This window comes from Chiloscyllium plagiosum, unplaced genomic scaffold, assembly GCF_037043375.1.
Source record: "Chiloscyllium plagiosum isolate Xiang-an unplaced genomic scaffold, Cpla_swu_hap1 HiC_scaffold_35, whole genome shotgun sequence".
Taxonomy (NCBI): Eukaryota; Metazoa; Chordata; class Chondrichthyes; order Orectolobiformes; family Hemiscylliidae; genus Chiloscyllium; species Chiloscyllium plagiosum.
Window position 1 is genome coordinate 8,358,355 of NW_028270173.1, and position 15,264 is coordinate 8,373,618.

The 15,264-nt window shown below is 61.3% G+C and overlaps 1 protein-coding gene across 1 annotated transcript in view; it reads left to right on the forward strand.

Annotated features, from left to right (window-relative positions):
* The window catches only part of LOC122546331 (nuclear factor 7, ovary-like), a 30,712-nt gene extending 20,819 nt beyond the window's left edge, over positions 1-9,893 (forward strand). Inside the window, exon 6 of the mRNA XM_087979203.1 lies at positions 8,879-9,893. Within this exon, the coding sequence (XP_087835329.1) occupies positions 8,879-9,405 (527 nt within the window). The 3' untranslated portion in view covers positions 9,406-9,893. The remainder of the gene's footprint in view (positions 1-8,878) is intronic.
* Positions 9,894-15,264: the final 5,371 nt, after the last annotated feature.

The window sequence follows — 15,264 nt, forward strand, 5'->3', positions numbered from 1 at the left end:
AAACACACACCCTCCCCACCCACAGACATACACCCTCCCCCCACAGACACACACCCTCCCCCCACAAACACACACCCTCCCCCACACAGACACACACCCTCCCCCACACAGGCACACACCCTCCCCACACAGACACACACTCTCCCCCCCAACACACACACACATGCTCCCCCCCACACACACACACACACGCTCCCCCCCCACACAGACACACACTCCCCCCCCACATACACACCCACTCCCCCCCACACACACACTCACTCCCCCCCCCACACACACACCCACTCCCCCCCCCACACACACACACACACCCTCCAACCCACACACACACACACCCTCCCCCCCCACACACACACACCCTCCCCCCCCACACACACCCTCTCTCCCCCCCACAAACACCCTCTCTCCCCCCCACACACACCCTCTCTCCCCCCAACACACACTCGCTCTCCCCCCCACGCACACACTCCCTCTCCCCCCCCACGCACACACACCCTCTCCCCCTGACACACACACTCCCTCTCCCCCTGACACACACACTCCCTCTCCCCCCCCACACACACTCCCTCTCCCCCCCCACACACACTCCCTCTCCCCCCCCACACACACTCCCTCTCCCCCCCACACACACTTCCTCTCCACCCCACACACACTCCCTCTCGCCCCCCACACACACACTCCCTCTCGCCCCCCACACACACACTCCCTCTCCCCCCACACACACACACTCCCTCTCCCCCCACACACACACTCTCTCTCCACCCCACACACACACCCTCCCCCCCACACACAGCCTCTCTCCCCCCCACTCACACCCTCTCCCCCCCACACACACGGACCCTCTCCCCCCCACACACACGGACCCTCTCCCCCCCCCCCCACACACACACACACACACCCTCTCCCCCCCACACACCCTCTCAACCCCACACACCCTCTCGCCCCCCACACACCCTCTCGCCCCTACACACACCCTCTCGCCCCCACACACACCCTCTCCTCCACCCACACACACCCCTCTCCTCCCCTCACACACACACGCTCTCCTCCCCCCACACACACCCTCTCCTCCCCCGCCGACACACACACCATCTCCCCCCACCACACACCCCCTCTCCTCCCCCCCACACATCCCCACTCCTCCCCCCCACACACCCCCACTCCTCCCCCCCACACACCCCCACTCCTCCCCCCCCACACACCCCCACTCCTCCCCCCCCACACACCCTCCCCCACACACCCTCCCCCACACACACACACTCTCCCTCCCCCCCCACACACACACACACTCTCCCTCCCCCCCACACACAGACACCCTCCCCCCCACACACACACCCTCCCCCCCACAGACACCCACTCTCCCCCCCACACACACACACCCTCCCCCCCACACACACACCCTCCCCCCCACAGACACCCACTCTCCCCCCCACACACACCCTCTCCCGCCCCCACACACACCCTCTACCCCCCACACACACACACACCCTCTCCCCCCGACACACACACTCCCTCCGCCCCACACACACACTCCCTCTCCCCCCCCTCACACACACTCCCTCTCCCCCCACACACACACTCCCTCTCCCCCCACACACACACACCCTCTCCCCCCACACACACACTCTCCCCCCCCACACACACACTCTCCCTCCCCCCCACACACACACACCCTCCCCCCCACACACACCCTCTCCCGCCCCCACACACACCCTCTAACCCCCACACACACACACCCTCTCCCCCGACACACACACTCCCTCCGCCCCACACACACACTCCCTCTCCCCCCCCCACACACACACTCCCTCTCCCCCCACACACACACTCTCCCTCCCCCCCCACACACACACTCTCCCTCCCCCCCACACACACACACTCTCCCTCCCCCCCACACACACACACCCTCCCCCCCACACACACAAACCCTCCCCCCCACAGACACCCTCTCTCCCCCCCACACACACCCTCTCCCGCCCCCACACACACCCTCTACCCCCCACACACACACACACCCTCTCCCCCCGACACACACACTCCCTCCGCCCCACACACACACTCCCTCTCCCCCCCCTCACACACACTCCCTCTCCCCCCACACACACACACCCTCCCCCACACACACACCCTCTCTCCTCCCCACACACACCCTCTCCCGCCCCCACACACACCCTCTACCCCCCCCCACACACACACACCCTCTCCCCCGACACACACACTCCCTCCGCCCCACACACACACTCCCTCTCCCCCCCCCACACACACACTACCTCTCCCCCCCCACACACACACCCTCTCCCCCCGACACACACACACTCCCTCTCCCCCCGACACACACACACCCTCTCCCCCCGACACACACACTCACCCCCGATACACACACTCCCTCTCCCCCCACACAGACACTCTCCCTCTCCCCCCCACACACACACACTCCCTCTCTCCCCCACACACACACTCCCTCTCCCCCCCACACACACACTCCCTCTCCCCCCCACACACACACTCCCTCTCCCCCCCACACACACACTCCCTCTCCCCCCCACACACACGCAACCCTCTCCCCCCCACACACACGCAACCCTCTACCCCCCACACACCCTCTCCCCCCCCACACACCCTCTCCTCCACCCACACATACCCCCTCTCCTCCCCCCACACACACCCTCTCCTCCCCCCCACACACCCTCTCCTCCCCCCCCACACACACACCCTCTCCCCCCCCGCCAAACACACACACCCTCCCCGCCACACACACACACCCTCTGCCCCCCCCCCACACACACACACACACACCCTCCCCGCCACACACACATACCCTCCCCGCCACACATACACACCCTCCCCGCCACACACACACACACACCCTTCCAACCCCCCCCCACACACACACACACCCTCCCCCCCACACACACACACCCTCCCCCCCACATACACACCCTCCCCGCCACACACACCCTCCCCGCCACACACACACCCACCCTTCCACCCCCACACACACACACCCTCCCCCCCTCACACACACACACCCTTCCACCCACACACACACACACACACACACACACACACACACACACACCCTCCCCAACCCACACACACACCCTCCCCCCCACACACACACACTCCCTCTCCCCCACACACACTCCCTCTGCCCCCCACACACACACGTCCTCTCGCCCCCCACACACCCTCTCGCCCCCTACACACACCCTCTCGCCCCCTACACACACCCTCTTCTCCCCCGCCCACACACACCCTCTCCTCCCACCCCCACACACCCCCTCTCCTCCCCCCTCACACAACCCCTCGCCTCCCCCCGCACACACCCCCACTCCTCCACACACCCCCAATCCCACGCAGACAAACTCTTGCCCCCCCCACACACACACCCTCCCCCCCACACACACACACCCTGCCCCCACACACACACTCCCCCACACACACACTCCCCCCAACAAACACACACACTCCCCCCCACACACACTCCCTCTCCCCCCCAACACACACGCAACCCTCTCCCCCCCACACACCCTCGCAACCCTCTACCCCTCACACACCCTCTCGCCCCCCACACACCCTCTCCCCCCCACACACCCTCTCCCCCCCCACACACACCCCCTCTCCTCCCCCCACACATACTCTCTCCTCCCCCACACACACCCTCTCCTCCCCCCCCACACACACACCCTCTCCCCTCGACACACACACTCCCTCCCCCCCCAACACACACACTCGCTCTCCCCCCCACGCACACACTCCCTCTCTCCCCCCCCCACGCACACACACCCTCTCCCCCCGACACACACACTCCCTCCCCCCCCACACACACACTCCCTCCCCCCCGACACACACTTCCTCTCCCCCCACACACACACTCCCTCTCCCCCCCGACACACACACTCCCTCTCCCCCCCACACACACACTCCCTCTCCCCCCCACACACACACTCCCTCTCCCCCCCACACACACACACACCCTCCCCCACACACACACCCTCTCTCCTCCCCACACACACCCTCTCCCGCCCCCACACACACCCTCTACCCCCCCACACACCCTCTACCCCCCACACACACACACCCTCTCCCCCGACACACACACTCCCTCCGCCCCACACACACCCTCCGCCCCACACACACACTCCCTCTCCCCCCCCCCACACACACACTCCCTCTCCCCCCACACACACACTCTCCCTCCCCCCCCACACACACACTCCCTCTCCCCCCACACACACACTCTCCCTCCCCCCCCACACACACACTCTCCCTCCCCCCCCACACACACACACCCTCCCCCCCACACACACACACCCTCCCCCCCACACACACCCTCTCTCCCCCCCACACACACCCTCTCCCGCCCCCACACACACCCTCTACCCCCCACACACACACACACCCTCTCCCCCCGACACACACACTCCCTCCGCCCCACACACACACTCCCTCTCCCCCCCCACACACACTCCCTCTCCCCCCACACACACACTCTCCCTCCCCCCCACACACACACACCCTCCCCCACACACACACCCTCTCTCCTCCCCACACACACCCTCTCCCGCCCCCACACACACCCTCTACCCCCCACACACACACACACCCTCTCCCCCCGACACACACACTCCCTCCGCCCCACACACACACTCCCTCTCCCCCCCCCACACACACTCCCTCTCCCCCCACACACACACTCTCCCTCCCCCCCACACACACACACCCTCCCCCACACACACACCCTCTCTCCTCCCCACACACACCCTCTCCCGCCCCCACACATACCCTCTACCCCCCCCACACACACACACCCTCTCCCCCGACACACACACTCCCTCCGCCCCACACACACACTCCCTCTCCCCCCCCCACACACACACTACCTCTCCCCCCCCACACACACACACCCTCTCCCCCCGACACACACACTCACCCCCCGATACACACACTCCCTCTCCCCCCCACACAGACACTCTCCCTCTCCCCCCCCACACACACACTCCCTCTCCCCCCCCACACACACACACACTCTCTCTCCCCCCACACACACACTCTCTCTCCCCCCACACACACACCCTCCCCCCCACACACACAGCCTCCCCCCCACACACACCCTCTCTCCCCCCCACACACACACACCCCCTCTCCTCCCCCCACACATACCCTCTCCTCCCCCACACACTCCCTCTCTCCCCCACACACACACCCTCTCTCCCCCACACACACACTCCCTCTCCCCCCCACACACACACTCCCTCTCCCCCCCACACACACACTCCCTCTCCCCCCCCACACACACACTCCCTCTCCCCCCCCACACACACACTCCCTCTCCCCCCCCACACACACTCCCTCTCCCCCCCCCACACACACACTCCCTCTCCCCCCCACACACACACTCCCTCTCCCCCCCAACACACACGCAACCCTCTCCCCCCCACACGCCCTCGCAACCCTCTACCCCCCACACACCCTCTCGCCCCCCACACACCCTCTCCCCCCCCACACACCCTCTCCCCCCCCACACACACCCTCTCCTCCACCCACACATACCCCCTCTCCTCCCCCCACACATACTCTCTCCTCCCCCACACATACTCTCTCCTCCCCCACACACACCCTCTCCTCCCCCCCCCACACACACACCCTCTCCTCCCCCCCCACACACACACCCTCTCCCCTCGACACACACACTCCCTCCCCCCCCAACACACACACTCGCTCTCCCCCCCACGCACACACTCCCTCTCTCCCCCCCCCACGCACACACACCCTCTCCCCCCGACACACACACTCCCTCCCCCCCCACACACACACTCCCTCCCCCCCGACACACACTTCCTCTCCCCCCACACACACACTCCCTCTCCCCCCCGACACACACACTCCCTCTCCCCCCCCACACACACACTCCCTCTCCCCCCCCACACACACACTCCCTCTCCCCCCCACACACACACTCCCTCTCCCCCCCCACACACACACTCCCTCTCCCCCCCCACACACACACACTCCCTCTCCCCCCCCCCCACACACACACACTCTCTCTCCCCCCCCCCCCACACACACACTCTCTCTCCCCCCACACACACACACTCTCTCTCCCCCCACACACACACACTCTCTCTCCCCCCACACACACACACTCTCTCTCCCCCCACACACACACTCTCTCTCCCCCCACACACACACCCTCCCCCCCACACACACCCTCTCTCCCCCCCACACACACCCTCTACCCCCCCCACACACACCCTCTACCCCCCCACACACACACACCCTCCCCCCCACACACACACCCTCCCCCCCACACACACCCTCTCTCCCCCCCACACACACCCTCTACCCCCCCACACACACCCTCTACCCCCCCACACACACCCTCTACCCCCCCACACACACACACCCTCTACCCCCCCACACACACACACCCTCTCCCCCCCACACACACACACCCTCTCCCCCCCACACACACACTACCTCTCCCCCCCCCACACACCCTCTCCTCCACCCACACATACCCCCTCTCCTCCCCCCACACATACCCTCTCCTCCCCCACACACACCCTCTCCTCCCCCCCCCACACACACACCCTCTCCTCCCCCCCACACACACACACACACCCTCTTCTCCCCCCCCACACACACACACACACCCTCTCCTCCCCCCCCACACACACACACCCTCTCCTCCCCCCCCACACACACACCCTCTCCTCCCCCCCCACACACACCCTCTCCTCCCCCCCCACACACACCCTCTCCTCCCCCCACACACACACACCCTCTCCTCCCCCCCACACACACACCCTCTCCCCCCCGCCACACATACCCTCTCCCCCCCGCCAAACACACACACCCTCCCCCCCACACACACACACACCCTCCCCCCCCACACACACACCCTCCCCACCACACACACACATTCCCTCTCCCCCCCCACACACACACTCCCTCTCCCCCCCACACACACACTCCCTCTCCTCCCCACACACACACTCCCTCTCCCCCCCACACACACACTCCCTCTCCCCCCCCACACACACACTCCCTCTCCCCCCCACACACACTCCCTCCCCACCACACACACACACTCCCTCTCCCCCCCACACACACACTCCCTCTCCCCCCCACCCACACACACACTCTCTCTCCCCCCCACCCACACACACTCCCTCTCCCCCCCACCCACACACACTCCCTCTCCCCCCGACACGCATGCACCCTCTACCCCCCCAAACACACTCTCCCCCCCACACACCCTCTCCTCCACCCACACACACCCGTCTCCTCCCCTCACACACACACCATCTCCTCCCACCCCCACACACCCCCACTCCTCCACCCCCACACACCCCCACTCCTCCCCCCCAAACACCCTCCCCCACACACACACACCCCCTCCCCCCCCACACACACACCCTCCCCCACACACACATACCCTCCCCCCCCACAAACACACACCCTCCCCCACACACACACCCTCCCCACCCACAGACATACACCCTCCCCCCACAGACACACACCCTCCCCCACACAGACACACACCCTCCCCCACACAGACACACACCCTCCCCCACACAGACACACACCCCTCCCCCCCCACACACACACACCCCTCCCCCCCCACACACACACCCCTCCCCCCCCACACACACTTCCCTCCCCCCACACACACACTCCCCTCCCCCCCACACACACACTCCCCTCCCCCCCACACACACACCCCTCACCCCCACACACCCCTCACCCCCACACACCCCTCACCCCCCCACACACCCCTCTCCCACACACACACACTCCCCCCTACTCACCCACGTCCCCTTCCCCCCTACTCACCCACACCCCCCTTCCCCCCACTCACCCACACCCCACTTCCCCCCCACTCACCCACACCCCACTTCCCCCCACTCACCCACACCCCCCCTTCCCTCCCCACTCACCCATACCCCCCTTCCCCCCCACTCACCCATACCCCCCTTCCCCCCCACACCCCACTTCCCCCCCACACCCCACTCCCCCCCCACTCACCCACACCCCCCTTCCCCCCCACCCCCTTCCCCCCCACTCACCCACACCCCCTTCCCCCCCCCACTCACCCACACCCCCTTCCCCCCCCACCCACCCACACCCCCCTTCCCCCCCCACTCACCCACACCCCCCTTCCCCCCCACTCACCCACACCCCCCTTCCCCCCCCACTCACCCACACCCCCCTTCCCCCCCACTCACCCACACCCCCCTTCCCCCCCCACTCACCCACACCCCCCTTCCCCCCCCACTCACCCACACCCCCCTTCCCCCCCCACTCACCCACACCCCCCTTCCCCCCCCACTCACCCACACCCCTTCCCCCCACACTCACCCACACCCCCTTCCCCCCCACTCACCCACACCCCCACACCCCCCTCCCCCCCCACTCACCCACACCCCCCTTCCCCCACACTCACCCACACCCCCCTCCCCCCCCACTCACCCACACCCCCCTTCCCCCCCCACTCACCCACACCCCCCTTCCCCCCCACTCACCCACACCCCCCTTCCCCCCCCCACTCACCCACACCCCCCTTCCCCCCCCCACTCACCCACACCCCCCTTCCCCCCCCACTCACCCACACCCCCCTTCCCCCCCCCACTCACCCACACCCCTCTTCCCCCCCGACTCACCCACACCCCCCTTCCCCCCCCACTCACCCACACCCCCCTTCTCCCCCCCCCACTCACCCACACCCCCTTCTCCCCCCCCACTCACCCACACCCCCCTTCCCCCCCCCCACTCACCCACACCCCCCTTCCCTCCCCCCCCCCCCACTCACACCACCCCCACCACACAATTCATACCCAGGAACTGTCTCTAACTCTCTGTGTTTCTCTCCCAGTCTTTGTGACCCTGGATGTGGAAACAGCGAATCCCCGGCTCGAGGTCTCTGAGGATCTGAAGAGTTTGAGATGGACCCAGACCCGGACCCGGACCCAGATGAGTCTCCCTGACACCGAGAAGAGATTTACAGACTGTCTCTGTGCCCTGGGATCAGAGGGATTCACATCGGGGAGACATTACTGGGAGGTGGAGGTGGGGGGGAATCAGGGCTGGAGTCTGGGAGTAGCCTCCGAGTCTGTGGAGAGGAAGAGATGGGTCAGTCTGATCCCGGAGAATGGATTCTGGATCATGGGGCGGGATGGGGATCAGTTTTATATAAACCCCTCTCCTCAATCCTCTCTTTGTGTCGGTCAGATCCCCAGGAAGGTGGGAGTTTATCTCAGTTATGAATCTGGGACAGTTTCATTTTACAACGCGGACACCAAGTCCCATCTCCACACCTTCACTGGGATTAAATTCACTGGGAAACTTTATCCTTTCTTCGAGGTTTGGGATTTTAACCAGTTTCTGAGAATCAGCTGTTAAAGGGGCGGGGCCTCCCTGACCTCACAATGACCCCCGGGTTTAGGGTCTGGGTCAGGGATTGGGGTCAGAAACCTCCCATTGACAACAGGATGTTACTGAATGTGTTATTGAATTCTGAGATTATACTTTGTAATATCATGGGCGGCACGGTGGCACAGTGGTTAGCACTGCTGCCTCACAGCGTCAGGCGACTGACTGTGTGGAGTTTGCAAGTTCTCCCCGTGTCTGCGTGGGTTTCCTCCGGGTGCTCCGGTTTCCTCCCACAGTCACAAAGATGTGCAGGTTAGGTGAATTGGCCATGCTAAATTCCCGTAGTGTTAGGTAAGGGGAAAATGTAGGGGTATGGGTGGGTTGCGCTTCGGCGGGGCGGTGTGGACTTGGTGGGTCGAAGGGCCTGTTTCCACACTGTAAGTAATCTAATCATCACAAACAAACTGTCAATAAATCAGATACAAATATAAATGCCAGATGGTGAAAATAAAAAGTAAATTAAATATCTTGTGTCTCCCCTTTCTTCATTTATTCCCTGCTTCAGTCCCATCCTCCATCTCTTCACCTGTTTCCCAGTCTGGAGCTGGGATTTCTGTGTTTCCATTTCTCACTCTGCACCCGGAACATGAAATCCTGAGGGAGAAATCCAAACATTGAAGGGTGACAAAGCTGCATTTACACAGCATCCTCCACTGAGCTGCTTGTATCATTGGGGCGGAGATTTACACAGAATCTCTGTCAGGATATGCAATATCCCCAGTGTTTAACTGCCCGTTAACTCCGGTTCTCTGTGCACAGATGCTGCCTGACCTGCTGAGGATTTGAAGCATTTTCTGATTTTATTTCTGATTTCCAGCGTCCCCAGGATTTGTTTGTGTGTCACCGCCATCTGCTGGATGGAATTGGTACTGAATGATATTGGGCCGCGGTACCGTCTCCCGCCAGGCGGGGGCGGTCCTGTACCGTGTGTCTGAAAAGGCTCCGAGGATCATCGATCAATTTGTAAATTCACTGAAAAGTAAGTGTCCAGGGTCGAGCTGTTGCTGTGATCATGTTTATTCCTTACACATCTGTTGGAAAACGAGGAAAATCAAATCAACAAAATACCAGACAGTAAGAACTGAGTCCCAGATCCTCTTTAATGTCAGGAAGAGGTCATTCCCGGTGGGTTCGGGTGGGTATCATTCCCGCTGAAAGATCCCAAACAAACACAAGGAGTTGAACGGGGAGCCGCTGGGCATCGTCCAGGGAAAAGGTGAGAACTTTCTCCAATGTCTCTGATCAGCTGAACAGAGCCTGGAACTGGCTCCTGTCAGTAAAAGGGAACAGCAGGGAGAGGCAATCTGCAACATTAAAGTCTCAGAGTCAAACACAGAGACTGGAAAGGGAAGCAGAAGTGAAAAGGAAGAACATAGTGAGGGCCATGAGATTAAATATGACCCAATGGGGTTTCTATTTAAAGACAAAATATTGCTCGGTGAAAGACAATCCTTGATCTGCCTGAAACCTGTTGGTCCAGAACAAGGAGATGACCCTGACCGAGTGTTACAGACTGGCACATTCCAAGGTCCAGGACTACGTGCTGAGGGACGCACTACAGCTCAGGGCAGCTGCTGCCAAGGTGCAGTGGGGAAAGAAAATCGCCTGGCACAGGGAGATGCCATGATCCAGAAGGTGGGTCTCCCAGGACGGGACTGAACTGAGAGCCTGCATCATCAGAGGATCTTGAACCATGATTTGTGGGCGGCACGGTGGCACAGTGGTTAGCACTGCTGCCTCACAGCGCCAGAGACCCGGGTTCAATTCCCGCCTCAGGCGACTGTCTGTGTGGAGTTTGCACGTTCTCCCCGTGTCTGTGTGGGTTCCCTCTGGGTGTTCTGGTTTTCTCCCACAGTCCAAAGATGTGCAGATACAGGTGGTCATACCATACATACGTAAACATTTACATATAGAGATCAGAATTTATCATTTTTATATACAGGTCTGTACATTTATCAATCATATATCCACATATTTAGCTGAGGCGGCAGCAGAGCCCAAAAGACTGCGTGGGCCCCCTGTTCTTCTTAGGCAGGCAGATGTTACACGGTGGCTTTTCCCCACCGCGCCTTGACAGCAGCTGCCCCAAGCTTCAGCGCGTCCCTCAACACATAGTCCTGGACCATGGAATGTGCCAGTCTGCAACATTCAGTTGGGGTCAACTCCTTCAGCTGGAAGATCAACAGGTTTCGGACCACCCAGAGAGCGTCCTTCACCGAGTTGATGATCCTCCAGGCACAGTTGATGATCGTCTCGGTGTGCATCCCGGGGAACAGACTGTAGAGCACGGAGTCCCACGTCACGGCGCTGCTCGGGACGAACCTCAACAAACACCACTGCATTCTTCTCCAGACTTCCTCTGTGTAGGCACATTCCAGAAGGAGGTGTGTGACAGTCTCACTCCCTCCCGCAGCCGCTTCGAGGGCAGGTGCGGTGCGTGCATAAAGGATCTCACTGGCAGAGCCCTTCTCACCACCAGCCAAGCCATGTCTTGGTGCTTATTGGAAAGTTCTGACGATGAGGCATTCTGCCAAATGGCTTGACAGTCTGCTCAGGGAACCGCTCGACAGGATCCGTCCTCTCCTTTTCCCGAAGGGTCTCAAGGACACTACGTGCTGACCACTTCCTGATGGACTTGTGGTCAAAGGTGTTTTTCTTCATAAATTTCTCCACGAAGGACAGGTGATACGGGACGGCCAGGCCCATCCTTCACAACACCGGGGACAACAGGAACCTCAGTTCGTAGTGACACTTGGTGTTTGTGTACTGGGGATCCACACACAGCTTGATGCAGCCACACACAAAGGTGGCCATCAGGGTGAGGGTGGCGTTGGGCGTGTTTTTTCCCCCATTTCACCGGTCTTTGTACATTATGTCTCTGCGGACCCGGTCCATCTTTGATCTCCACATGAAGTGGAAGATGGACCGGGTGACTGCAGCAGCACAGGTTCTGGGGATATGCCAGACCTGTGCCACGTATAACAATACTGAGAGTACCTCACATCTGATGACCAGGTTTTTTCCCGCGATGGAGAGCGACTGTTGCTCCCATCTGCCTAGTTTCTGTCTCACCTTCCTGATCCGCTCCTCCCAGGTCTTGGCGCACGCCCCAGCACCCCCGAACCAAATACCCAGCACCTTCAGGTGGTCAGTCCTGATGATGAATGGGATAGACGATTGGACAGCCCAGTTCCCGAAGATCATGGCTTCACTCTTGCCTCGGTTTTCCCTGGCCCCCGAGGCCCGTTCGAACTGGTCACAGATGCACATGATTCTGTGCACGGACAGCGGATCCGAGCAGAAAACGGCAACGTCATCCATGTACAGGGAGGCCTTAACCTGCAGGCCCCCGCTGCCAGGAATAGTCACCCCTCTCAGGCTCGCATCCTTCCTGATGGATTCGGCAAATGGCTCTATGCAGCACACAAACAAGACTGGAGAGAGAGGGCAGCCCTGCCTGACTATCTCATTCCCACCCATTGATTGAGACTGCACTGACAATGTTGGTGTAGAGCAGTCTGATCCCAATTACCGATTCCCTCCCCGAAGCCCATTTTGGAGAGGACATCCCTCATATACCTGTGTGATATCCTGTCAAAGGCTTTCTCCTGGTCCAGGCTGATGAGGCAGGTGTCCACCCCCCTGTCCTGCACGTAGGCGATCGTATCTCTGAGGAGTGCGAGACTCTCAGCGATCTTCCTGCCCGGTACAGCGCACGTTTGGTCAGGGTGAATCACTGATCCCAGAGCAGACCTGACCCGGTTGGCGATGACCTTTGGCAAGATTTTGTAGTCTGTGTTTAACAGTGTGATTGGTCTCCAATTTCTAATTTCCTCCCTCTCCCCCTTCTGCTTGTAGATGAGGGTGATGATGCCTTTCCTCATGGATTCACTCATGGTACCTGCCAGAAGCATACTGACATACACCTCCAGCAGGTCCTGGCCAATCAAGTCCCACAGAGCGGAATAGAGCTCGACCGGTAAGCTGTCGCTTCCGGGAGTTTTATTCTTTTCGAAGGACTCGAGGGCCTTGGTCAGCTCGTCCAGAGATAGCGGCTGGTCCAGCCCCTTTCGTGTTCCATCGTCTAGGACAGGAATGACTGGGAGGCCGTGCTGTCGGTTGGCTTCGAGTCATACAGACTGGCACAGAAGGATTTACTGATCCTCATGACGTCAGCCTTAGATGACGTTATGGAGCCATCTTCTTCCTTCAGGCTGCTGAGCACGGAGCTCTCTTTGTGCACCTCCTGGAAGAAGAAATGTGAGCACGTCTTGTCCTGCTCCACCGAGCGGACCCTGGACCGGAAGATTATCTTGGAGGCCTCCGACGCAAAGAGCGAGTCTTGCTGGCCCTTCACCTCCTGGAGGTCCTCCGTGACATCGACCCCCAACGTCTGCAGCAGGAGTAGGTTCCCCACCTCTCTCTCGCCTCCTGAACACCTTTGAGGATGAAGAACCTCTTGATGTTCCCCTTTACTGTTTCCCACCAGTCCACTGGGGACTCAAAGAGGGGCTTCACGGTTCTCCAACCTGCGTAGTCCCTCTTGAGCTCCTCAATGTTTCCCGGGGTCAACATCTTGGTGTTCAGTTTCCATGTTCCCTTACCAGCCCGCTCCTCGTCCTGTAGGTGACAGTCGGCCAGCAGGAGGCAGTGGTCTGAGAAGAACCCCGGCTTGACGTCAGTGGATCTGACCGAGAGCGTTCGGGACACAAACAGGTAATCTATCCTTGAGCGGATAGACCCATCTGCCTGTGACCAGGTGTATCTACGCTGCGCTCCGTCTGCAGGCGTGCTGAAGACGTCGTGCAGCTTGGCATCTTTGACCGTGTCCATCAGGGCTCTGGATGTGGCGTCCAGTTTACTGTCCCCCCTCCGCCGGATCGTCCATCTGCATCAATGATACAGTTGAAGTCTCTGGCCAGAATGACCGGCCTGGACGTAGCCAGCAACAGTGGAAGCTGTTGCAGGACGGCCAACAGTTCACTCTTACCCGCTGGGGCGTAAAAGTTGATTAGTCTCACGGGAGCGTTTCTGTATGTAACATCAGCAGCAAGGAGGTGCCCACCACCTCCTTAACCTTGGAGATGGTGAATTTGCCTCCCCGTAACAGAATACCCAGGCCTGAGGAGCGGTTATCGTTGCGCCCTGACCACACGGACGGCCCATGGGCCCACAAGCTCGACCATCTCCTGTAACTGCTGAGGTGCGGTATCCCACACTCCTGCGGAAACAGGACATCGGCTTTCACATTGGCCAAGAAGGCCAGTGTTGAAACACATCGTGCAGCAGATTTTATACTGCGCACATTAATAGTTGCAATTTTAAACCCCATTTTGTTAACAAGTTGTAAGGTTACCCATGTCCGATTGTCGCTGGTCCTGCCCCTCTGGGGTAGCTGTCTGTATTCCCATGCAGTACGCAAACTGCTGGACCTTCGCAGGGCTGAGGTAGCTGTCCAGTTCCTCACTCGGCCCATTTGCCTGCTTCGGTGTCATCGGGCCGCGACCAGGGTCCACGCTGTCTGTTTCCCATTTCCTCAGGAGGTTCGTCCCTTGGTTGGCAGTTGCTGCTCTCCTTTCTCCTCGCAGCGCTCTGCCTCTTCTTTTGGTGACGACCCTCCTTACGCCCGTCCTCACCCTCCGAAGAGCTGTCCGTGCCTTCCACATGCAGCGGCCTTTTCGCCTTTTTCTGGGAGGTCTTGGTGGCCGGGTGGGTTTTCCTCCTCTTGTTTTGCACCACGGTCCATTCCTCTGCCTCCTTCTTTCCCTTCACCGCCTCCTCCTCCTCCACCTGTCCTGTCGGAGCTTCGCTCGGCAGCTGTCCCTCTCC